Source organism: Vulpes vulpes, chromosome 5, assembly GCF_048418805.1.
Source record: "Vulpes vulpes isolate BD-2025 chromosome 5, VulVul3, whole genome shotgun sequence".
NCBI classification, from domain to species: Eukaryota; Metazoa; Chordata; class Mammalia; order Carnivora; family Canidae; genus Vulpes; species Vulpes vulpes.
The window spans coordinates 68490438-68516665 of NC_132784.1; the positions used below are offsets into that span (position 1 = coordinate 68490438).

The window sequence follows — 26228 nt, forward strand, 5'->3', positions numbered from 1 at the left end:
GCTCCATGCAGAGAGCCGATGTGGGACTTGATCCCAGGTCTCCAGGATCAGGCCCTGGGCTGAAGGCAGGCGTTAAACCGCTGAGCCACCCAGGCTGCCCTCAAAGAGTTATTTATTATTTAAGTCAACAACTCAAAGCTCAAGACAGAAGCTTTGGATGAAGTAAGGTTAAGGGCGTCTGGCTGACTCAGCCTGTGGAGTTTGTGACCCTTGATCTCACTGCTGCGAGGTGAAGACCCATGTTGGGCCCGGATATTACTTTAAAAAAAAAAAAGAGAAAGGATAGAATTTTCCCAGAAATAGGAAAATCCTATTCTCTTTTAAAGATAATCAAATTTTATTTATTTATTTTTAAAGATTTTATTTATTTATTCATGAGAGACAGAGAAAGAGAGAGAGAGATACAGGCAGACAGAGAAGGGAGCTGTGGGACTGGATCCCTGGACTCAGGATCAGGCCCTGAGCCGAAGGCAGACATTCAACTACTGAGCCACCCAGGTGTCCGTCCCCAAAATAAATTCGTAATACACAAATTTTTAAGTAATTCATTAATTGATTCAACAAATATGGGCTAAGCATGGACTACACAGCCCCTGCCTTCATAGTCCTCACATCCAATGTGGAGGGCGGGGGGTGAGAGCCAGCAGGTGAAGAGGCAGTTTCAAGATGTGACGTGGTAGGTGCTGGGTCCACATGGGGGGAGGAAACACACAACCCAGCCAACAGGCCAGCTTTCCAGGCCCAGGCACCCAGCAGGCTGGGAGAGGTGGCGTATGTCCCACTGAGGGAGCCTGTAGGGGAGTGCCCCCATCAGTACTTCCACCTCACTTGGCTCTAGTGTAGTGAGGGCGCCAGTGAGGGGGGGGGGGTGGGACAGGCATGGGTGCTGTTCTTGAAGGCTGCTGGGGGGTTGGTCAGATGGTTATCAGGTGCTCACAGACCATTCGTAAAGCGAGTCCTTTGCTAACATTTGTAACAGAGCCTCTCCTCTCCTTTGTGATCTGCGTGTAAAGTCTCCATTTCTTTTCTCCCCTGTCATCTCTCCTGTCCCTGGTCGGCCTTGTAGTCTGACCTTTTGTCTTCTGGAAACTCTGCAGCTAAGGAAGCTAAACTGTTCGAACTCACTTCCCAGCTTAGGAAGGTAGCATGTGTGCATTGCTCTGTTGTGCTTGCTGCTTCCCGCTGTCTCTGCCGACTGAGTGCTGGCTGCCTGAGGGTGGGGACAGAGCCCCACCCCCAGAGCAGGGCTCGGGCCGGGGAGAAGCACATCTTCTCTGTCAGCATCTGGCACCAGCGCCAGCCGGGCCACGGTCACTGGCACGAGGAGGCCGGCTGCTTCACACCTGCCGCATGAGGCCGCGCAGGGTGTGTTTGGGGTGGGAGGAAGTGAGCCCCACACACCCCAGTGGGAGAGGCCCACACAGCATGCTGTGCTTGATGCTCCTGTAGTTGTGCCCAGTGTGCCGGTGTTGAGAGGGCCTCCCGCTGAAACTAAGAGTGTTTTTACCAACAGGCCGAGGAGAGGCATGGCAACATCGAGGAGCGTCTCCGCCAGATGGAGGCACAGCTGGAGGAGAAGAACCAGGAGCTGCAGCGGGTATGTGTCCCAGGAAAACAGCTGCGTGGGGTGGAGCCTGAGGACGGGGCGCAGGCAGGGGGAGCTGGTGCCTCATTCCCCACTGGGCCCCTTCCCGACTGTCCGGTGTAGTTAGTGGCCTCATCTGCGAGCTGTCTGCTGCTGAGTGCGCCGCACCCCCCCCCCACCCCCCCCCTACATAGACGATGTTGTCAACATCAGTAGCAGGGGGGAAGATACAGGTGCCCCATGGTCAGTGCTGCCGGGGAGGAGGGACCCCCACATCTCACTGGTCTGCCAACGGAACTGCTCTATGTACAAGAGGATCTCACAGGTACCCCTCAGCCAGGCTGGTGCTGCCTGGGGTCCCCTGAAACTTAGAGTAAGGCACATTGTCCTGGAGGATTAGTCTGTTTCTTGAGGACACAAGATTTAGGTCTTGAATTCAGGTCATGGGCCTGGCCTCTATTCCAAAATACCAAATTATAACTCAAGACATAAAGGCATAGGTCAAAATGGTTATTCCTAAGAAGAGGACAACCATAATTGAGCTATGATAAAGAGGTTTGTGTCAGTTGAATCCCCAGAGAGTTTTCCCTCTGAGGGAAAACTTGACATTTGAGGACTCAAATGTCAATGTGGAACAAATAGGAAACAGACTGGGCAGTGGCCCCAGGGAGCTGGCACCCAGCTTTACTACATCAATTCAAGGCCATCAGATTTTGTTTTCACCAGAAACTGATGTGCTTGGCCATGGGCTGCAGAGTATCACACTCTAGCTCTATCCAATCCTTGCAAATGGCAAGATTTCATTCTTTTTGATGGCTGAGTGATACTCCATTATATGTGTATATATCCCCCCACATCTTTATCCATTCGTCTGTCGATGTTGGGAATGCAAACTGGTGTAGCCATTCTGGAAAACAGTTTGGAGGTTCCTCAAAAATTGAAAATGGAGCTACCCTATGACCCAGCAATTGCACTACTAGGGACTTACTCCAAAGGATACAAACATGGTGATTCAAAGGGGCACATGTACCCCAATACTTAAGCATTATCTAGGATAGCCAAAATATGGATCATCCCTTTTCTTAGAGTTTATAAGCTTTTGGTTCTTCTATTTCAGGCAAGGCAAAGAGAAAAAATGAATGAAGAACATAACAAGCGTTTATCAGACACTGTTGACAAGCTTCTCTCTGAATCCAATGAGAGGCTTCAGCTTCATCTTAAAGAGAGAATGGCTGCTCTGGAAGACAAGGTGGGACATTGCGGACATCCTTAGGGTACTCCAACCCTCTACAAAGAGAGCATTCAAGCGCTCTGCCCCTGAGGACTAATGCAGAACAGCCGGTGACAAACATGGCAAAAAGTAGAAATTATTCTTTGATGTGGAAGCAGGACAGACTGTTAATCCATTCACCCAGTGGATAATTACCAGTGTCCTCCTTGCCCAATGTGTGTGAATTACTCTCACTCTAGAGTAGGAGTCTATAAACTGGTTCTGTAAAGGGCCAGATATAAGTATTGTAGGCTTTTTACCAATTGTGAATACTTGTGTAGAATAACTTCATGCTAGTCAGTAATTAGCACAAAAGTGGATATAGACCATAAATAACATGTGGGCAATGGCCCTTGATTTACAGCATGGAGCAGTGGCTGGATGTGGCCGGAGGGCCTCATTTGCCAGTCTGGCAGGACACTGTGTGTTAGGTCCAGCCCTCAGGTGTGGTGCCCTTGCTTCAGGGCCTGCTTTCTGTCCTGCTTATGAAGATGACACTGTAGGAGCGTGGTGTTACTTAACGGATTTAATCAGCTGAAAACAGACATTCTCCTATTCCATCTCCTGCCGTCTCTCTTTTCATCTGGTTTGGAAAAAGTCTGAGCCTAGGCTCTTAATGCTATCATCATGGAAATACTTCAGCTGTAACCGGAGTGAAGGAGTGTCCTAGAATCTGTGTCGGAGAAGCTCTGACAGCGATAGTTGGATTCAGGCTTGATAAAACCTATTCTGGCTACACCTGTATCCCTTAAGATGAGCCCAGAATCTTCCCTAAGATTGGCACTTGGGGTCATGCTCATTTCAGAGACACCAGTGATCACTGCTGATTATATGACACATTTGTTTGGTTTTGTTTTTTTTTTTGTTTTTTTTTTTTTTAATTTTATTCATGAGAAACACAGAGAGAGAGGCAGAGTCATAGGCAGAGGGAGAAGCAGGCTCTATGCATGAACCCCGATGTGAGACTTGATCCCAGAACTCCACGATGACACCCTGAGCCAAAGGCAGATGCTTAACCACTGAGCCACCCAAGTGTCCCTTGACACATTTGTTTTACATAAAACCCACTATGATATGCATTATTACAGACCACATAGGGTGGTTACCTCGCTTCCTCCTTGATCAGTGGGACAAGCTTTAATGTAGGAGTATTTTTGTCTTAGATTTGAATTATACATTTGAAACTTATGTCTAGGGATCCCTGGGTGGCGCAGTGGTTTAGTGCCTGCTTTTGGCCCAGGGAGCGATCCTGGAGACCTGGGATCGAATCCCACATCGGGCTTCCGGTGCATGGAGCCTGCTTCTCCCTCTGCCTATGTCTCTGCGCCTCTCTCTCTCTCTCTCTCTCTCTTTGTGACTATTAAAAATAAATTTAAAAATTAATTAAAAAAAAAAAAAAAGAAACTTAAGTCTAGATTTCCAAGTGACTGATGAATTACAAAGTCTGAAAGCTAGTACAAACCATTTTAACTGATTGATTAAAATAAACTTGCACCATGAACCTGTCAAACCTGTTTAAAAAATCAGGGAAGAAATTTTACATGGATATATCATTAACAGCTATTACATGATGTCGTTGTTACCATTCACTCATGGACGTGTGGTGTGGTCCTGTGGTCCATTCCTCTTCTGTGGTACCATATTATTCTACACAGAAGTGGAGCTGTACTGTATTGTGCAGAACATTTTCAAGAGTCAACACTAACATACCATCTCTATCTTTTTCAGAATTCTCTGTTGCGAGAAGTTGAAACTGCGAAAAAGCAGTTGGAAGAAGCGCAACATGATAAGGTACCTATGTCTAAATCCTTCAGAGATCCGCTGAGACATGAGTAGTGTAGAGTTCAGGACTGTTAGAGTTGCTGCAGAGGTTTGCTTGGGGTCACACTTCCCCCAAGGTAGTCTGCTGCCATGAGCTTTACTGTGGCCCTACACTTGTTTGTCCACTGTGCTCGCATTGGATGGAGCTGGAGCTGAGCAGTGAGCTTGGTTCAGAATTCAAGTCCTTTCTGGTTCATTCAAAAGCTGAAATGATCCCATAAACCTGACATCTAATGTAGTGTTGTCCAGCAGGAGGTTAATATAGACACACGTGTAATGTCAAGTATTCTTGAAGCCGCATTTAAAAGGGTAAAGAGAAGCAGGTGAAGTTAATGTTTATTTAACACAATACATTCATGCACATATGGCTGCTGCATGGGACAGCTCCGGCTCCAGGCTATTGAGTGACCTAAGAGTTTTGTCAGTTTTGCTTACTGTTTTGCTGTACAGAAGTGAAGCTGGGCTATAGATGCTCAGTGCAAGACAGAAACAAAACAAGTTCTTGCAGTAGAGCGTGAGCACTGTTTACCCTACCACCCAGAAAATTCTGCTTCTCGCTACAAAATCAATAATTGTTAATGGCTTGGTGTCTATCCTCTAAAAGCTGGCTATGACTGAGATATAATAACTCTTTGTCCACTTGGGTGTATGAAGTTAATTCAGTGATCTGAGTGTTTAAGTTTATTGTAGGACTCTTAGAGAAAACTTGCTTGACATTAAATGTTGGGTATTTATAACTGCTGAATTTATCCTGTTGTGGTGATGGTCAACATTAGAGCACATGTGGCACAAATAATTTTTCCATATTTTTTAATTGACTCATAATTAACCTACAGTGTTCTACCAGTTTTGGGTATACAGCATGCTGACCCACAAATCTGTACATAACTCAGTGCTCACCACCACTGTGGTGATCGTCTGTCCCCACACGGCATTGCTGCAGTGTTGTTGGCTCTGTGTCCTATGCCACACTTTTCATGCCTATGACTCACTGCTTTACAACTGGAAACTTACACGCCTTTGTCCCCGTCATCTCTACTGCCTACCCGCAACCGCCTCCCCTCTGGCAGCCACCAGTGTGTGCTATGTGTTTAAGAGTCTGTGGATGCAAATCATTGTGAATCTTGAAAGAGAAAGCCACAGTGGATGTCCTTTACTATTTTGTAGGATCAGCTCGTACTAAGCATGGAAGCACTGAGAGCTGAGTTAGACCAGACGAGACCAAGAGGCACTTCCCTTCACCATGGGTATGACATTTACCAGTTCATAGATATGTTGCAGAGGAGGCTGAGGGTTGCTTCTGTTTGCCATGTGTATGACCAGAACCCGTTCATGGATACAGACTAGATGGACCATGAGTCTGGTGTGAACCAGCTCACACATACATGTTTTAGCACCCGATGTGTATCTATAAGAGTCCAGGGCAGTAGCTCAAGGAACCTGTAACTAGCTTAGTGACAGGCAAGAGGAAAAGGCTGGATTTGGGCACCTAGGGGACTGGGAGTCCTGTCACTGACAGAGCTCACAGCTGCAGGAAGAGGTTTGGAAGATAGGAAACGGTCAGTTCGTGTGGGCTCCAGAGTGTGGCAATGATGGTGTGGGGCCAGAAGAATGGAGCCCGGCATGCCAGGTGAGGAGCAGTGGTCGAGACCACAAGGCCAGAGAGGTCGCCAAGGAGTGGCTGCACAGCCAGAGTTGTGAAGGATCCATTGACATTCGTGGGGTTAGCACAGTGCTTTTTGTGTTTTACATGTTTTAAGAGACTAGAGGAGAATGACATGTAGTGCCTTAAATCTCTTGGGACAGCTCTGGGTCAGGTGCTGTGGAAGTGGCTCAGCCGGCCTGTGAGCCTGGCAGGTCGCCCTGCATGCTGCAGGCAATAATTCTCATGAAGGTGTTGAAAACTTTCTTTGCCCCATTGTAGGAAGTAATCATTGTGTGAGTCACACTTGAGTGAGAGTCATTAGAGTAGCTGATTGACTGTCCCAGGTCTGCAGGAAGCAGGCTCCTCAGAATGCAGGCCGACCTGGTTGCACAGGTGTCTCTGCGATTGCACCCAGAGACTCTTGGGAAGGTGGAGGGTGTCTTGCAGCTGACCCTGTTGAGCCTGCTAGTAGGAAGGAGGAGAGCTCCAGGGAAGGCCAAGTTACAGAGAGACAGAGCCAGGAGTGTTCCTGTATGTGGAACCACCTGAGGAAGAATTTGGGAGGAGACTGTGTGTGTCCAGAACGGGAAGAGTGCAGGAGGAGCAGGACATTGAGCATTCTTTTTGTGCTGATCGAGAGCCTCGCTGGTGAGAGGCCAGGATTGTGAGCACCACTGCTTAAGGGCTTGAAGACATGTGTGAGGAGGTCTGAGTGACCAAACAGGGTGAGGAAGTGGACAGGATGCACAGCACTCTTGTGGAAGCTTAAGTGATGACAGGAAGGGGCCATGCCACAACCTGGAGGGGTGACAGAGAAGTCTGCATACATCTGCCTGTCCTGAGTATGCTAGCAATGTGACAGAGAGAGGGGGCAGGTGGAGCAGCCATGGTCATGGGTGGCTGTGTGGTCTAAAGTCCGTGGGCAGGAGCAGGCATAAAGGAGGGGGTTTGTTTCAAGCAGTTTCATGTGGAGGTCTCACATCCAGTGGCAGAAGAATGGCTGGTAGGAGCTGTAGGACAGAAGAAGAAGTGTCTCGGTCAGCACAGGCGGGTCATGGGGGACAGGACTTGAAAGATGGCCAACAGACCAGCAACTCAGCCCACTTGACATGACCCCATGGCACAGTCGTGACCTCCAGCAGGAAGAGATGGTCCAGGTTGTACAGTAGAAGAGAGATGACAGACGGGCTTCCACACACAGGGCAGATAGGATGGAGCTTGGGACACGACTGGATGCAGGGTGGTGGGTTGGGGAGGGGTCAGAATTAGGTGATGCTCGTGACCTTCAGAGGATCTGTGAACCTTCCCACATCATGTGCAGGGGTTCATGTGTGTAGCTCTCACTGATTGTGTGGTGTGCTGCGGCCCCAAAGTGGTTGTGCTAGAACTCCTGCTGAGTACAGGTGGGCGGTTTCATCAGGATGGGAGAAGAGGAAGGGAAGGCAGTTATGGCCGGCAGCACCCGCAAGCAGCACTAAACAAAGATGTTCCTTTAAAAAATGTAGAGAGAAAAAAAAAAAAATGTAGAGAGGTGTGTGAAACACAAGTAGAAGAGGCAGTCTGTCAGGCGGGCTCCATCTGCAGAACATTGTGGAGGGGCACAACAGGCCCCCTATTTAATTACCCTAATCAGAGGAGTGGAATCTGCCTCCCAAGATCCTAAGGATTTCTGAAAACAAAGGCAGCCACTCAGGGTCAGGGCACAGGGCTGGAGCCTGCAGCCGAGCCGGGCATGTGGGCTGGTGGCTGCCGTGCTCCTTCATCTCTGTGAAGTGGTTCCTCTCTGGAGCCTCTGCTGAAGGAAGCAGCTAATGGCCGACTTCAGCATCTCCATCCTAGGTGCCCAGGGCTCCATGTACCTTTTCTGGGGACTTCTCCAGCCAAGAGTATCAGTTGCCTGTCAGTCTAACTACACACGGGTCTGTGCTTTTGACCTGGAAACACTAAGTGGGCTGCCAGACCCCGTTCACATGAGATGAGAGCTATGGTTCAGAAGGCTTCTGCTGCCGGGGCTCCTAAGGCACCTCTTGGTGGCAGGTAGAAGAATATCTGTGGTCACTAGGCCTTGCACCGCGGGCCTTGGCACAAGTGGGACGTTGGCAGTTGAAGGCCAGTGTGATGTGTCAGTGTACTTCCTGGTCATTCGGGGAGAAGGGGGCACAGAAATGCAGGACAGCTGGCCTGGGGGTGGTTTCTGAGCTGAAGAGCATATCCCTCCTCTAGATCCCAGACAGCCGGGCCATGGTGTGTTCACCTTCCTGTGCAGCACATCTGCCCTGCTTTTCCTGGGTATCCAGGTGTTGCACCTTCTGGGGCAGAAAGACTCCACAGGGCATGGGCAGTAGACTGTTACAAGAGCAAGGGGAACAGGTGCCCTCCTTGAAGACCTTTTCTGTGAAATCATTTTCCAAATTGACCGGTTCTGGCTTGGCTGACAAAGCTCAAAGTTCACTTTTCTTCTAGTAACAACCTTTTCTTTTTTTCCCCCCATGTTTCAGCCGACCACACTTGGGCAGTGTCCCGGATTTCCGGTTCCCTGTGGCAGATGGTCCCACAGACTCCTACAGCAGCAGTGCGGTATTGCGGCGCCCCCAGAAGGGCCGTCTGGCTGCTCTGCGAGATGAGCCATCTAAGGCAAGGGCCTCTGTCCTCTGGGCTCTCGGGGGATCCCCCTCACTCCCACCTCCTTGAAAGTCACCTGACTTTGAGGCTGTTTTGGAGTTACACTGCCAATAGGTCACTTTCTCTCTCCCCTCCCCCCATTCTTCTTTTGCTGCCTAAGAATTTACTTTTAGGACCTTCTTTCTTTTTAAAGAGTAGAAATGTGGATAAAACATGACCTACCATTACATACAGCCCAGTGCTATTAGTAGTTTTGAAATATTAAGACTAAACAAATACGTGTTCATCCTTAAGCAAAAAGAATTTACATTAGAAGTTGACATACGTTCATATGTTTGGTTGACAGCTTGTGTCTTTTTTTTTTTTTTTTTTAAGATTTTATTTATTTATTCATGAGAGACAGAGAGAGTGAGAGGCAGAGACACAGGCAGAGGGAGGACCAGGCCCCATGCAGGGAGCCCGACGTGGGACTTGATCCCAGGTCTCCAGGATTACACCCCGGGCTGAAGGCGGCGCTAAACCCCTGGGCCACCAGGGCTGCCCGACAGCTTGTGTCTTTATAGACTTGTCTGTATTCTGAGCATCCATTCTCATTGAATGAGTCTGGCCAGGCATCACCACAGACCCAGGGCTGCAGTCTTGAGTGAGAATACAAAAGGCTGAGCCCTCTATGTACACAGTGTAGGAGGAGAGACCAGCAGTCCATGGAAAGTCAGTTATCTGTTGCTGTTCAAATTGCTGTGAAGCTTAGTGGCTTAGGATGAACATGTCGTAGGTCACAGTGTCTGTGAACTTAAGAGGGTCTTAGCATGATGCTTATGGCTCAGGGTCTCCTGAGGCAGTACCACCAGAAGGCCCACCTGGTGCTGGAGGGTGCATTCCTGCTCCCTTGCGTGGCTGTGAGGGAAGGCCTCACTTCTTCACCATGTGACCTCTGCACAAGCCTCTTGGTTGTCCTCACAACATGGCAGACGCCTTCCCCCCAGGACTCATGCTGAGAGAAGCAGGGTGAGAGCCCTAGAGCTTTTTCCACCCTAGTCTTGGAAGCTGCACACCTTCACTTCCGCACTGGGTTTGTTAGAGGGAGGTACAAGTCCTACGGACATGTAGGGTTGGAGGGGAGAATTGCCCTCTATCTCCCAAAGGAAGGAAGTGTTAAAGAATTTGTAGAGGTATTTTTAAACCACTACAGTGTCAGATGATAGTACGTAAGGAAAGGAAATCGGGTACCCTGAGTTGTGGAATGAGGAGGGGAATAATATTTTAAGTGGAGTGGCCAGGGAGGTATCACCAGGTGACATTTGAGCCAAAACCTGAAGGAGGGAGAGAAGTAGCTGTGTGGATATTTCACAAGTTCATGCCAGTAAGATACGGTGATGGATTGGATAGAAAGCACGAAAGAAAGTGACAGGCATGGGGCTCCGAAGGGTTGGGCCTGAGCATCTGAGGGAAGAAGCCTGTCTCCTGAATTGAGGAAGACTGCAGGGTTGTGGAGGTCGGCGCGGGACCTCTGCCCAGCACACAGGTCAGCAGGCCCATCAGACACCCAAGGGAACATGCCGGATGGGCAGTTGGATATTCCAACGTAGGCCTGAGGAGGCCTTGACTAGAGAGAAAGATTGGAGCCAGGATACACTTGTATATCTAGAGGCATGGGCAGGATAAAGTCACCAGGTGGGCTCCTATGGAGAAACTCAAGGTCCAAGGATAGAGCTCCAGGCACTCTCCACTGCGTAGGCTGGGAAGAGACTGAATGGTGGAGGCAGAACAGTGACAGTGAAGCAGGAGGAACCCAGGGACCAAGGTGCTCCCGGGAGGGGGAGCAGCAGCCCTGGTCCCGCTGCTGGGTCAGGCAAGGTGGAGGTCAAGGACAATTGTGTATGAATGATGAAGGGCTTGCTGTTGTGCCAGGGAGCAGTTGTAGGGGAGCCCACTTGTGACAAGTTTCAAAATCTGGGACGAACAGATATCTAAACAGAAGAGGGGCAGTGTTCTGGAGAGCCTATACTCTGGTTGGTAGCTGAGTCCTGGAGTAAAAGTTCTGTGGTTTCTGTTTTCTTATTTTGGAGGGAGAAGGGAGAAAACATTTTTAGGGTGATGTGAATGAACTGGTAGAAAGTTGATTATGCAGAGAGAGGGCAGAAAGATGTTCCTGAGTATGCAGAGGGCCGGCCCTCATGCCTACAGGTGGGGCTGTCAGGGGCGGGGTGGTGGTGGGCAGTGCCCCACTGAGTGAGAAAGGGGAATGGGAATGCGTTGTTGAGGGGGGAGGGCAGGAAAGGCCTGGGGAGCCTTTGCTCCCACACACGGTTCCGTGTGTGGTCCCATGTGCGATGTTGGCGAGCGCCCACTTGCTCTGGGGGGAGAGTTTGGGCTCAGCACAGAGGTGCCTCTCAGCCTCAGGAGGGGAGTGCAGGAACTTTGGCAGCTCCAGGGCCTCGGAGGTGTACTCACCTGCCATGGATTTCTTGGGTTTTTTACTTCTTATTAGGGTGGCTGACTGGCACCAAGGAATTGTTTTAAATTTCAGATTTTGTTTTGGAGCTATCATCCCACCCTCTGAAAGATGTCACGGAAATGCCTCATGTCCACGTAGTGTGTGAGCATTGCAGGCACTCTCGGCGCTAGGCCACCCACCTCGCCCCGCACCTTGTATACTGCTTGTTGCTTCACGAAGTGTCAGCCACTTGGAAGCACAGCTCATTTTCGGTTTCTTTGAGGCTTCCATTTGGAAACTTTGAAAGTTTCTGTCACCGCTATTGTTACTTTCGTCCTTTGCTGAGATCCAGTTTTCTTATTTACAGGTACAGACTCTTAATGAACAAGATTGGGAACGTGCCCAGCAAGCTAGTGTCCTGGCAAACGTGGCACAAGCGTTCGAGAGTGATGTTGACATGTCTGATGGTGAAGATGACAGGGACACTCTCTTCAGTTCAGCTGCTCTGCTGTCACCCAGTGGGCAGGCGGATGCCCAGACCCTAGCCATGATGCTTCAGGAACAGCTGGACGCCATCAATAAAGAGATCAGGTACCCGAGATTGTACACAGCACTGCAGAGACATGAGTGTCTCTGAGGAGTGGTGTCGTACTCAGGAAAGTCTGGAACAAATATTGTGAACACTTTGTAAGTGTCCCATTCTAACAATTCTACGTTAAGAATTAAGTTTTGAGATTATGCTTGATTATAAAATTCATTTAACCAGGGCATTCTCTCCACAACTGTGGTATTGGCATGTTTGTGTAAGATGTGGGGGAAGAGCGAAAGGTGTTGTTGAATCCTTTCTCCCAAAAGCTGACAGCACAGCCAGAGAGGACCGCAGGGGTGCAAGTGTGTGCCTGCAATGCTCCTCAGTGCCAGACAGGACTCCAGGGTCGGCTAGGGTGCTGAGAGCTGAGGACGGATCAGGGAGGCCTCCCTAGTCCAGGATGCAGAGGGAAGCTGTGTGGCAGGGCACCATCCAGAGTGGGAAGAAGTGGACCGGCCTGGTGCACTTGGGGATAAGAAGAAGCCGAGGTCTTTCACGGGGCAGAAGACAGGGCGAACTTAGGAGGAGAAATGTCAGCTCAGTGCAGACAATGGAAGGGGAAGCATGCAGCATCAGGGGAGGGGGGAGCTGCTCATCCACCCCCTTCTAGCCAAGTGTCCCCTTAGGTTTTATGAGTACATGTGGGCAAGGTGCCAAGGTGATGTCTGCCCACTGCGCGTGCATTCCCAGCCCCAGAGAGGGCCAGCTGTGTTGAGTGACACAGAAACGAGAAAAGCTCAAGTGTTTGAGTTGGCAGGTTCCCACTCATGCTTGCGTTTTGCTACGTTAAATTAACATGATATGTCAAAATTGGTCCATCGTAGAACAGTGAGAGGTCAGAGGATGGATGTGACTCTTAGTCTCATCACTATTTCAAAGATATTTTCTTTAGAAATCCTCTTCCCAGTTACAGTAATGACTTTACAAAGCACGAGGCCCATGGGGGAAGGAAAACCAGAGATTGGCCCCTGTAATGATGGAGGCCGGGGTGGGTGGAAGGCATGGCAGTGTGCCCAGGCAGCCCTGAGAGCCACTCTGTGTGTCCTGCAGTCACATACTAGGGACCCTGCAGTGACTCTGGGTAGAGTTGCTGCCTGGATTTTCTTCTTATAAAGTCAGCATGGGCAGACACGCTTGTTCCTTCCCGCCGAGAGCAGGAGGGTAGAGACAAACATTAGCAGGAGAAACAGGGAAGGCCTTGTGCCAGCTCAGTGCAGATGCCTCAGCTCCGAAGACTTTCACCATCTGCATGGGACGTGAGAGAGGGTCACATAGCTTTTTGTATTTTGTAGCCACAAAAATATAATGAATGAATGAATGAATGAATACAAAATATTTTTGTATTTTTGGGGCTACAAAATATTAGTTGACTGGATATCAGTTGACTGGATACTAATGGTCAAGTCTGTCCACTGACTTGTTATCCAAGTAGAACTGTAATTGGATCCATGGTTACTACATGGATCCTGTGTGTTAATGTTAGAATAATATTCACATAGTCAAATATTGAAACTGCTGCTTACTGATGCACTGTACATTAGGGGAGAAGAGTGTTCACCTTAAATTCCAAATTAGTGGAGAATGGTTGATGTGATTCCAGAAATTCAGAGGAAGCTGGTCGAAAATCCCATCAATTAAGACTTTTGTTTGAATTCAGCCTTTAAAAAAGAAAAATCAATTCAACCTTTTCATCTAATCCAGACACTTTAGTGTTTGGGAACTTCCAATTGCTTCATGGATCAGTTCTTCAGTTATATCAAAGTTCCTGATTTCCAATTGAAAATTTGATCCATGAACTTGCAGCTTTGCTCTAAGAATTATAAGATTCATGTAGGCCATTGCACAGGAAGAGAGTTGCCAGCAAGCCCCCATCAGAATTTTAGTGTGCATAAGTAAAACCAGACACAAGTGATAGGAAGCAACTTTGTAGGACTCAGTAGAAGATTCACTTTGTGGTAGTCTAAAATTGATTATCCTGAAAAGATAAAAAGTAGGACTTGTTTGCTAAAGTATTGTTGGAGCCACTGTTAACTGGCGTCTGATCGTAATACGGGTGGAAGCAAGCACAGGTTTGTTGGGCAGATGCCTTCCTCTGTTTGCTGGTGAAGCAAAGCTGACTGTGTGCTTTTGTTTTAGGCTGATACAAGAAGAAAAGGAGAGCACGGAGCAGCGGGCAGAGGAGATTGAGAGCCGAGTGGGCAGTGGCAGTTTAGACAGCCCGGGTCGGTTCAGATCCCTGGGCGATGCCCCCCCACACCCCACATCTGTGCTCACGGGCCCCTCCCCTCCACACAGTGGGCGCTCCACCCCACGAAGGGGCCCGCACAGCCCAGCCAGGGAGGTGGACAGACTGGGGGTCATGACTCTAGTAAGTATTTGCCTCTTGTGCCTGCTGCACCCCTCACCCCAGCCCCTGATTTCAGTCTCAGGCTTGAAGAATATGGTTTGTTTTGGTTTTTTACTCAGAAGGAAATCAGGTTCATTTGTTATGTTTAGAGGTTCAAGATTTATTAAACCAGCCAGCATTTAATCACTCAGCAATAGCACAGGGACAAATTAATCATGGCATTTGAATGACTGGTTTACCATGTCATCATGGACTCATCAAAGTTTTTATCTGTGGGACTTTTGATGACACGGGCCTGTGCCAGGCACAGCAGTGATGGTGCCACAGAATTGAACACAGATAGTCTTCCTAGTGGGTGGAAAACGTACAGAGGGAGCCAGTGCTGTCCTTCTTTGCATTAGGGCTGCCTGACTAGGAGTACAAGACATGCAGTCAAAAACATGAAGCGTCAGTCTGTTTTATCTGTGATGTGCTTGACTGCATGCTTGATGCTAGTTCTGTGTGTGAGGCCAGGACGGCACCAGCACAAGCCACTCGCCTGTGTGGCTTCCTGGGGAGGTACAGGGGCATCTTCGCTTGTCAGGGTCTGGAAACACAGTGACCATGTGGTTTTTAGGGATAAGTATGCAGTTCTAAAGCATGTTTTATAACCTTCTTGTGTATGTAGCTTGGGTTTGATGAGCACTTTGCCAATTTCCCACGTAAAATCATGTTTACAGCATTCTGCTTTTCAACCACACTTCAGTTGGTTAGAATCTCTCCTGTCCATTTTTATTTTTAGCTACATTGTTAGCATGTAATCAAATGAGCTCTGAATCATTGTAGTGGCATATGGAGTGGTAACAAGTCCATTTTGTGGTATTTTGACATACTATTTTTATAATTCATATCATTAGCTAATTAGCTAATATTTTAAACTCTTTGATGGTTTTATTTGTGGTTTCATGCTTACTTCCTTTCAGAGAATTTGTAAGAGTGGTTATAAGAAATAATTCTATTTGTTTTTTTTCCCCTATTTTTGTGATTCTTTATGCTGGCTGACAGTGTATCTGCTTCCATGGCTGGTCTCGATTTCCTGTCTCATCCTTTTGTGTGGTTTATCACAGTTCATACAGGCCTCAACCTCCCGCCCCCAGCTAGTGTTTTGATCATCAGCCCCATGCCGTAACATCCTCTGTAGCATGCTCAGAGGGCAGTGACTCTGTGGTCCATAGTATGTGTGTGCTCAGTTATGGCTCATTGGTGTGGTTTCCACTTTATATTCATTTCTCATCAAGTAACGAGGCTTTTCTTTCCTGCAATAGTGATACATTTTGTGTGTTACTATATCATGGATGTGGATAGGGGCATGATACAGATGAATCAGGAGTGTTTTTACTGAGAACCATGTAGGGGATATGTAATTCATAAATGAAGTGTTTTTTATATAAAAAATTAGGTACTGAGCATAGAATTAATGGAAGCCTGACACAGACAGCATGCTTTCTGGTCTTGATGCTTATATTTAACTGTAAATCTCATTAACTTACTGAACTCGTATAATTACTGCCTTCATAGACTGAATCATAGAAGGTAAATGTGCCACCTGCTGTTATGCCAGTTTTTATTCGTACAAATCATCACAGGGTACCCTGCTTTAAATAATGCATTTATTTTTTAGAAGTTTCAAACATTAATGTCCAGTGGGTCATTAACCAAAGTTGGTTTGTTGGATGTCACAGTGGGTGTCCAGGAATTTCTGCATCATGAGATTGATATTGTAAAAGTGCAATGTGGTTTTCAATAAGGAAAACGGACTCATAGAAGAATTTCAAACAGCTGTCTGGTCCCTGTGTCACACACAATACCGTGTTTTAATATGTTTTGTTTGTTTATGTTATAATAGAATTTTATCTTCCTGAGTCATAATTTATAGCCTTTCTGTAGTAAATCTTGAATAACCTATTAAATTTGTGGAAAAAATCTCCAGTTACATTGTTTCTAAGTCTTATCTTGCTTACATCTGTCCTGTTACTCTCTTTTTAATATATTTGCCTCTTCTGAACCTTGAATTTTTTACTTCAGAGTGTGCAGTAAATCTGATTTCTTTTCATTTCTTTGCATGCCTCTATCAGCCTAGTGATTTAAGGAAACATCGTAGAAAGGTAAAAATTTTTAGCAGTTGAACATACGTCTGTTTGTCTGTGACCCATTGAAGAGAGTACCCCTCACTCCACAAGAGCGTTGCACCCTCAACATGTGCCCATGAGTGGTGGGCGCATCCAAGGAAGGACTGGGGCCCACAGCACTCTAGCAGGGTGGTCATGCTCCTGCAGCAGAGCCACTGGTTTTTACAGAGCACCACAATGGGTGGGAGAGCTTGCCTTTCTCTCACGTTTGTCTTCTGCTCATGGCATACCTCATTATACTGGACATAATAGTTCGGGTTTTTTTTTTAAGGTTTTTGTTTATTTACTTTAGAGAGACACAGCGCAAGCACAAGCTGGGAAAAGGCAGAGGGAGCAGGAAGCCTGACATGGGTCTTGATCCCAGGACCCTGGGATCATGACCTGAACTAAAGGCAGATGCTTAACCAACTGAGCCACCCAGGCGCCCTGGACATAATAGTTTTTAAAACGAGAAATTACTGAAGCAGAGCCATAGATTTTAGACTTGGGCACAATCAGCTTGGGTAATCATGGCTAGCAGCATTCGGTGAGCCCTTGCTGTTTGCCAGGCATTGTGCTGAGTGTTTTATGAGCCTGTTACTGACCCTCACACACATCCCTGCAAGGCACAAGTTGTGTTGTGACCCTATTTCCAAGATGCGAAGACCAGGGCTGAGCGGCCAGGTGCTGTGCCAGAGGCCAAGGTGTGGTACAGATTTGTCTGCTCACCACCCAGCCCACCTCTGCTCAGGTGCTCTCATCTCCTTTATAGCATCCCGCACAGGGCTCAGGGCTCCTCCTCTGTATAGATGACCATGAGGCGGGTCTCCCCATTTTCAGAGGAACTACAGCATATCAGGGGCCATATCTCTTGACCAGAGTGTCTTATAACTGTCAGGCTTTGTTCCCTGGACCATAGGTACCCCCACCCCAGACCTGCCTGGTCAGGCAGTCCGGTGGTGCTGGGAGTGGGGTGGCAGCTGCGGGAACCCCTCCATTATGCAGACCAGAATCCTGCTCGTCAGGATGACCACAATTTGTACCTGTCTGTGCATGGTCTGCAGACAGCTTGGGCACCCGCACCACCAGCCAGGTGCGTAGCACGCCCTGAGTCTGCTGGCTTGCGTTCACATTTTTCTTGGTAGCAAGACTTTGCCAATGAAGGAAGAGATGTGCTAACAAACACCCAGGCAGGATGGCTGCTCTTATTGCTTGTGGTCATTTGAGCTCCCTGATTGCTTCTTGGAGGGCCTTGTTCTGAGGTTTGGGGGTGTGAAACCAGGTGTGTGTGCAGCGCTGGGCGGGGTACGCTTCCCTGGCAGTGCAGAGGCGGGGCAGGCCAAGCGAGGGCTTGTCATGCAGACCAGGCTTACACTTGGAGCTGTGTCTCCACTGACCTCATGGTCAGCACAGTCCCGAATATCACTCCCCCATCCTGTTTTTTTGTTTTCTGTTTTTTTACAAATCATTGAATCATTGCTTTAACCTGAATTTGAAATCTATCCCTGTCATTGAAATCTGTCCCTGTGAAGTTTTATGTTGGTAATTTCTAACCAGTTAAGATAGCCTTTCATTGTCTGATGATTGTGCTGGGATGTCAGAAGAGGATGCAGGACTTATCCAGCTGTGGGTTACGGTTGTGTCTTACCTGAGCTCAGCTCCACCTGGCGCTGATACATGTGGCTGTCACTGAGCCCCTGCACGGGTGCAGCGGTCCTGTTACAAAGCACAGCCAGCTGCCCAGTCTCGCTGTTTATACAGATGTTTGCCATGCGTGTCTCCTAGAACCGGCCCTGTCTTGGCCAGCCACAAAGCCCAGGTCTATGTAAGCAAGACCTGCCAGGACCCTGTGAGGGGTTAAAGCGCTGGCTAGACAGTGGCCCCACCTTCCTTCCATGGCCACAGAGACGCAGCACAGACTCAAGCTCCATGAGAGAAACACGGGGAGTCTGAAGGGGGTCATCATGTTACAATGGCAGCCTAGGGTCACTTTGTCCATGAGGTATGGAACAACAGGCTCTCTAAGCCCCACAAGTCCTCAGGTTATAACATCACTGAGAAACATGAGCCAGACACGTGTGTGGGATGGAGGGGGCATGCCTGTTCACTTTGAACTTGTCCTTAGGGACTCCATGGTTTCATCATTACTAGAAATGATGGATTATGGTTACAGGCTATTTCCTCCCCTGCCCTAAACAAAAAACTCTAGGCAGTTTTGCATGAAAGGGTTCTGTGCTTGCCAGTGCTTGTTGTGAATGGCATCGGGTAAGCATGTTCCTCCTGAGCAGTCTACCAGGAAAAGCTCATGCCATCCGTGGTTTCTAGTGACATGGTTTGAGGTGTGGCCCTGATCTCTGTCATCCCCTTCAGTGGCCATCCTCGTGGCAGCACAGAGTTCCAGGAAGAGTGACCCATGGGCTGTGTGGAGGCTCCGGGAGGGGAGTGCCCCAGGTTGTGCGCCAGGCCCTACACTCATGTGCAGGCAGCAGGGAGTCTCCTCCAGCTGCTTCTCGTAAACAGGACCACTCCTCCGTAGCATGGCCTTAGGCTAAACCCAAGGCATTTTATAGCTCCCTGAGTTTTTAAGTAAGTGTATGGCTACAATTTAAAGCCTACCCAATTGTTCTGTGGTGACATCTCACTGGCTGCTCTCACTCTGTCTCACCCACAGTTGCCGGCTTCCCGGGAAGAGGTACGAGATGACAAGGCAACAATAAAATGTGAAACATCCCCCCCTTCTTCCCCAAGATCGCTCCGCTTAGACAGGCTGCACAAAGGAGCACTGCACACAGTCAGCCACGAAGACATCAGGGATGTCAGAAAGTAAGGCGCGTGCGGGCACTGCTCACCCTCCTGGGAAACACTATCGGATGTTAGTGTGCAGTTTTAAGAAATTTTTTATCTTTTTGGGGGGCCAGGAAAAAAAGGTCAGAACGATGATTTTAAAGAAAGACCAGTGAATCAAGTTGAGTTTATTTAAATGATGTTGTTGGGATGCCTGTGGGAGCTCAGGGAGCTGCATGGCAATCCGGCTGGAGACGAGTAGCTGTTTGCACAAAAGTCAGTTTGGAAAGAAGGGGGCTAAATGGTGTCAGCACTTTTAGGACAACCTCATTTCTTGAGTCTGCATATTGACTATAGAGAACTTTCTATTCCTGCTGGAGCCTGTGCCAGCACATGGCACGCTCCTGAGGGTTCCTTCTGGTGGCTACACTGTGTGCCCTTCTGGGCTGTCCAGAGCCCCTCACCGTCTGCACCCCCAGGCCTCTTCACTCAGTTGCTTGTGCACCCCATTCCCGACTAGCACTGGTTGTTTTTCTGTTCACACCAGGCGGTGCTCAGTGAGGGCTATGTGCACCCCTGTGCAGTGGCTCTACCACCAGCTCCCCCTGCTCCCAGTTTGCCGCCAGGAAGGGCTTACTTGGGGAGGTGCTCAGGGCTCCTGAGGGACGGCAGGACCAGCGTCTTAGTGACCACTTTCCCGAGTGGTTGGCTACCTGGGGCTTTTTTGTCGCAGCCTTCCAGGGAAGGAGAGAGGGGCAACCCTCCCGGGGAATGTCGCTAGGAGCTTGAGCTGCTCACGCACTTTGTGAGGGTGACAACTTAAGTGCTAGCTCTGAAGTTTGAAGGCATGTTAAAAACGCCAAATGTTCCAGGTCATGTGCATGGGATGGTGTGCTGTGCTGAATACTTGTTAAAGATCCTTTCCTCTCCCCAAGCTCCACAGGCTCACAGGATGGCCCCGTGAGCAACCCCAGCAGCAGTAACAGTAGCCAGGACTCGCTGCACAAAGCCCCCAAGAAGAAGGGCATCAAGTCCTCCATCGGCCGCTTATTTGGCAAGAAAGAGAAAGGCCGTCCCGGCCACACTGGCAAGGAGCCCGCAGGACCAGGTTGGTGTCCCGTGTGCGTGCTATGGCCCAGGTGCTCTGTGTGGCCCCTGTCGCAGGAGCTGACTGCTGTCATGCAGCACGATCCCCAACAGTGTAGGTGCATCCGTGTACTGGCCATCCCCTTGGAGGTGCCCTCAGACACACTTCCACCTGTCAGGAGGACCCCATACATGGCCCTGTCAGTGCATCTCGTTATTTCAGTCCCTGTGCTTCCCCACAGCTGCTGCTTCAGAGACAGAGAACTCCTCTCAGGATGCCCTGGGACTCAGCAAATTGGGAGGACAGGCTGAAAAAAATCGTAAACTTCAAAAAAAGTAAGCTATTTTTAATTTGCCATCTCACTGAGCAGCTTTCGCTTGTACCTGATTTTTAACCAACAGTTATTTATTAAGTGTACTATGTAACTGTGTAGATGTATTCTGTCCAGAAAGATGAAGCCAAGGCCTTTATTAAATGATACTTCTTGGAGATTTTAGAGCATTTACAAAATTTTGAAAGGACTCACGTGGATTCCAGCCAACCTTGTAAAGTTGGCTAGGGAGGACGTGTCAGGGTTTGCACGTGGGGCTCGGCCTCACAGCACTTGACTCTGAATCCTGGCTCTGGCTCAGATTGGCTCTGGACCTCTGGGGGAGCTCTGTCCTAGCACTCCTGTGCTCCCACTTGGTCATCTGTACGTGGGAACAAGGGGCACACTTACATCATGTGGTTTTTAGCAGTATGAAATATATGTCTCTGTAAATACACATGAGGTGCTTTCAATACAAGATGCACATAACCATATGTATGACTACAGCCACTGTGATGACTTAGCTGCCAGCATTCAGAGTTTGCTCTTCATACTGGGGATCTGTCAAGAAATCTTCTACTATATTGTCCTTCTTTCCTTCCCAAGGAAATTCTGAATTTGTACCTTCACAGACCCTCAGTTTTGTAGACTATTTATTACATTTTCATTGTAAACTGTCTCAATTCTGAAGATGACCAATAACAGTGGGAATAGCTTCTTGGGGAGCAGCTTGGGCATCATGATGCCTCAGGAGAGGGTGCAGGTGGGCACATTTCTCTGGGACTTTCCAACCCAGAGCAGGTTGTGTGCTGATTCACCATATTCCAAACCAGAGTTACATGGATGAATTGGAGAGGTTGGCACCATGTCCCAGTGATCTGACAGCTGAAAGACAAAATTGATGTTCTCAAACAGAAGAGGCAGCATGTAGTGTAGTGGGGAGGAGCAAGATGTGAGCCCAGGGAGGAAGATGGAGCCCGTAGTGAGAGCCAGGAGTCAGCAGGCTCTGAGAGAAACCCGACAATGGGAAAGTCATCCTGCCGCCCTCGGGTTCCCTGAGAGCCAGCACTGTCCTGGAGCCTGGGGCCGCAGGTCTCACCGGAGCCCACAGGGACCCCCTCCGCTAGAGGCTGGCTTCCCTTTAATCCCAGGAGCTGCCAGTTGGTTTCTTTTTGGTGAAATGTGCCTCCTTTTAGTTTTCTTCTCAGGAGTCATAATGATGATTTTGACTGACATACCATAGATTCTATTTCAGGTGAAATGCTCTTATTTCTGTTATTGTCACAATACCATAGGCATCCTCAGTCTTTTGGTTCTCTGGGAATGGAGATTTGTAGAAACTGCTTCACAGTGGTCTGAATGTTGCTGTCTTTGAACTGTATAAAAATGTTTTAAAATAACTTGGGTAGTTGCCATTTGGCTGTGTGAAATTTAATATTGAAACTAGGCCTTTTGCTCCTGGAACCATGCTAGGAAAATTCTGTCCCTTGGATTTTGCTGATGTGTTTTATTTCACATCCTTACATTCCGTAATGAAAACAGTAGATTTGTGGCAGTGCCCGCTGGCTCTCCCACCCCACCGCTCCCAGAAATATGCATTTCACATAGGATCAAAAGTAGCATAAATTGGCCAAAACGTTTCCTGTTTCCTACATTTATTTTGTCACTCTTAGGAGGTATGCTTAAGCACTTGGCCATATGAGGACAGCCTTTATTGAGTTATTTGCCCCAGCATGTGATTAAATTTCATACTGTGTGTGTGTGTGTGTGTGTGTGTGTGTGTGTGGTGTATGTGCGTTCATGCACATGTAAGTTGTTTCTCTACAGCTGAGGTGTTCAAATTGATGGCTTTAGTTCTGTGTCACCATAGCTATAACTGAGTATCTAAGAGCATGTAATTCTCTGTACTCCGTTGTCATGCATGGCAAGTTCTAGAACATACACAACACAGGTTTGAATTGTGCAGGTCTTCTTATATGCATTTTTTTTTATAACTACAGTATAGCACTGTAGATGTGTTTTTCTCTTTATGATTGTCTTAACCTTTTCTTTAGCTTAGTTTATTAAAGAATGCAGCCTATAAATGCATATAATGTGTAAAATATGTGTTACTGGTAAGCCTTCTGGTTAGCAGTAGGCTATGAGTAAAGTTTTTAGGGAGTCAGAAGTTATCCTCGGATTTTCAAGAGTATGCATTCCGTGGCTGGCAGAGCTGTGATTTGTGAGATAGAGCCCTATACACCTGCATACGAGGGGCCGTAGTGTTAGGGTGCAGGTCTCAGAAAGATGAGGCACGATGCCTGTTGTCATGCAGTATTGCATGAGCAAAGGCTCACACACATTTTGTTGCAAAAGGCGACTTTCCCATTAGTCACAGGTTGCATCACCTCTTTCATATGCGTGCCTGCTCTCTGTATAATTTAGCAAATTTTGAAATGTCTTTTACCTGCAACTCTCATTGTAAGGCTGGGATGCATCCCACATCTATGTACTATTAGAGCAGGTGTTTGGAAAATTAGGCGTAGGTCTAGAATTTGGTCCCTGACGGAACTCAGGTCCGTGGCTCATCTGTCTTCTTAGCTGAGGGTGCAGCCCCTTTGGTGGGGTCCCCGAGCAGTAAACATAAGGCACAGCCATGGCAGGGAATGCAGTGTCCAAAAGCAGAGAAAGAAGTCAGTGCCAGCAAAAGCCAGACAAGTCTTCTCACTCCTCCAGGAGACTGGCTAGTAACTGAGGTTCTTCAGGACAGAGTTAGGTGCTGGGGGCCGGTTTAAGGTGCAGAGAAGCACTGGGCATTTCAGAGTCCTAACCACCTCAAGTGTCAAGTTTGAGGCTTTGGAACTCATGGCAGAAGAGTTCTGTTTTCTGGGAAATTAACCTGTGTAAGAATACCTCATTTTGTTACAGTAAACTGTTATCTGCCATGCTTATTATCATCTTAGTAAAGGAGAAAACCGAATGGTTCTGTTGCTTGTTAGAGCAACTATATGGGTAAATGAGCAAGTTCGTAAGTTCTACATAGCCACTTAACAGCCATCACAAATGAAGGAAACTGGTCGTGTTCAGCCGGCTATCCTCCACGGCCTAGATCAGGCAGGAGTGTGTGCCTGTTTGCAGAGACAAGTGACAGGGTGGGAGTGGAGCTGGCCTGGGTGGCTGGGGCATGCCCTCCCTGGTGGCATAGTGTCCATGTGCCCCGTGTCGTCATCCTGCAGGTGGGAGGCCTGCTTCACACGATGGGCCTTCTACTCCCTGGTAGAAGGAAGGGATGCAAGTGTTCCCACCTGGATCCAGTTGGTGTTTAGTCTCTGGGCTGTGCACCAGCCTGATCAGGGAGGCAGTTGAGTGCAGAGACTTGGCCCAGCCACCGGCTGGGCCTCTACCTTCCTGCTGGCTCCTGCACTTCTTTGCATCATGGTCCTGTCTCTACTGCCTCATCTCAGTTTCAGCAGGACCGTGGGCCTGAGCTTGAAACCCACGAGCACATCCATACCAGAAAAGGCTTTGCATGCACAAATGGGTGCTGCCAAGAGGAAGCTGCCAGTAAAGTCAGAATCATGTGCAATCCAGGTCATGAGGTTAATGGACTATCTTTAACCCTATATTCCTTGTTTATAATGAATATCTACTTCAGATTTTTTTTTTTTCTGAAGTGGGCTCCACGTCCAGTATGGGGCTTGAACTCACCACCCTGAGCTCAAGGGTCGCAGGCTGTACCGTATGAACCAACCAGATGCTCCCAAATATCCATTTCATATTAAAAGATGAAGTATGGCAGCGATTCAGTTGCTGTTTGGCACACTTTGAGAGTCCAGCATCTGAAAGCTCTCCTAGTCTAGTGGCACAGCTCCTCCTCACCTGGGCCGAGCCATGTAGAACTTAGCACCTGACCACACTTCCACAGCTTAGGCTTTTCCCCAGCCCGTCAGCTAAGGGATTGTTTGTACTGTTCGTAAGGTTCACGGGGCTTATGTAAGTGTTCACGTAAAATATAGCCACTGTCTTTGAGTATTTGTCCTTAGGACACAGAAATCGGCATTTCATTGATCACATTCATGATTTATTCCACCAGTCTCCAGGTGAAGACTTCACCTTCCTATTCCCTCCAGTATTGCTGCCCTGTGGCAGGATGACCACAACCCTGGGGGGGTCTCCCTTTCTTTTTCACTTATGAAAAGCTTTACTTATTTTAATGAGGAAAGGTTGCCCTTTTTTCCCCTCAAGCTATTAAGATTTGTTGCTTTTTGGGGCACCAGGCTGTCTTAGTCAGTAGATCTCAGGGTGGTGAGTTCTGTGCCCACACTGGGCATAGAGCTTACTTTAAAGAAAGAAAAAAAAAAAGATTTGTTGCATTCTCTGGTATAATCATATCTGCATAATTAAAATATTTATTACTCAAGGAAACCTAAGATGGATTTAAGAAACACTTGAAATTTTATGTGAAACATTTTGAGCTTTAATTTTACATAGATTTCACAGTCTCAGGAAAAATCTAATACCACTTAAATATATTAAAGAGCCCATGTGTATCTGATGTGTTCTGCAGAAATTATTAAAGAAAAATAACACTAAAACATAACCTAAGGATTGAAAAATGCCTCAGTATGCCCAGGCACTCAAGGTACACCTCCGCCAGTACAACCCCATCTTCTCTGCAAGGTTTTTCATAGTCAGGAAGAATTAGTGTCTTTTAGAAAGCCTTGAAGTACACAGCACAAAAAAGTAAGATAAGATTCATAAAAATTGTTATGTTGTCTCTTACCTGTTATTTGTAGACAGTCATTTTTAAAAGATGTTAATACGGTAAAATCATGGTTTGGGAATTTTAGAACCAGGCACATAGAATATTTCTGATCCTATAAGGATGCCAGGACTGTTTCCTGCTTGCCGCTCGATGGGTGTTGGCTTGTGATAACATTGGAGTTTCACGGTCTGTCCTGTGTGCACTGATACAAGTGGTCAGGATGAACCCTGTGGGTTAAACCATAGGATGGCCCAGTGTCTTAACTTATACATACCTAATGAGGCTAAATAGCAGTGTAGATTAGAAGCAGGTAGCACCCGGTGCATGACTTACTGGCCACATTAGACCATTACTGGTACAAAACTCTGATGTTGTCAATGCTAGATGCTTGAGGCCCTCCCAGAGGCTCCTTCACTCAGACCCAGCTGCAGCTTCTTCTCCTACCTGGTTTTCCTAGATACTCAGGTATTCCCTTGACTATCCTTCCTTGGACATAAAGACTGCTGAGATTGTTAATGTTGGCAATTAAGTCTTTAATTCTGCCAGGAGATGACTCAAGGATACTTTTAGAAATGTCTAAAGAGAATAGCTCTGTTCAAATTGCTTAATACATGCATGCACTGGTGATTCTTTCACACTAAATCTCTTGTTATTTGTAGGCATGAATTGCTCGAGGAAGCCCGGAGACAAGGTTTGCCTTTTGCACAGTGGGATGGGCCGACCGTTGTTGTTTGGCTAGAGGTATATCTTTCTTTTAATCTTGGGTGGAGTACATTCCATATGTGGCAGTGTTATTCATCCAACTGTATGCAGTGCATAACCTTGCGGCCTTCTTGTCTC

At 47.7% G+C, this 26228-nt stretch overlaps 1 protein-coding gene across 17 annotated transcripts in view; it reads left to right on the forward strand.

The window, feature by feature from the left end:
* Positions 1-26228, forward strand: part of PPFIA1 (PTPRF interacting protein alpha 1) — an 85579-nt gene that overhangs the window by 42819 nt on the left and 16532 nt on the right. For 7 of the 17 annotated variants that reach the window (XR_012001677.1, XR_012001678.1, XM_072758655.1 and 4 more), the window contains exons 10-22: positions 1067-1141; positions 1514-1597; positions 2703-2834; positions 4584-4646; positions 5844-5923; positions 8820-8955; positions 11748-11971; positions 14106-14337; positions 16431-16460; positions 19135-19286; positions 20183-20355; positions 20576-20669; positions 26048-26129. Coding sequence is in view for 15 of the 17 variants with exons in the window: in XM_072758655.1 (XP_072614756.1) it covers positions 1067-1141; positions 1514-1597; positions 2703-2834; positions 4584-4646; positions 5844-5923; positions 8820-8955; positions 11748-11971; positions 14106-14337; positions 16431-16460; positions 19135-19286; positions 20183-20355; positions 20576-20669; positions 26048-26129 (1557 nt within the window). In the remaining 2 variants the exon portion in view is untranslated. The remainder of the gene's footprint in view (positions 1-1066; positions 1142-1513; positions 1598-2702; positions 2835-4583; positions 4647-5843; positions 5924-8819; positions 8956-11747; positions 11972-14105; positions 14338-16430; positions 16461-19134; positions 19287-20182; positions 20356-20575; positions 20670-26047; positions 26130-26228) is intronic. The other 10 variants (XM_072758670.1, XM_072758662.1, XM_072758665.1 and 7 more) reach the window with 3 other exon arrangements.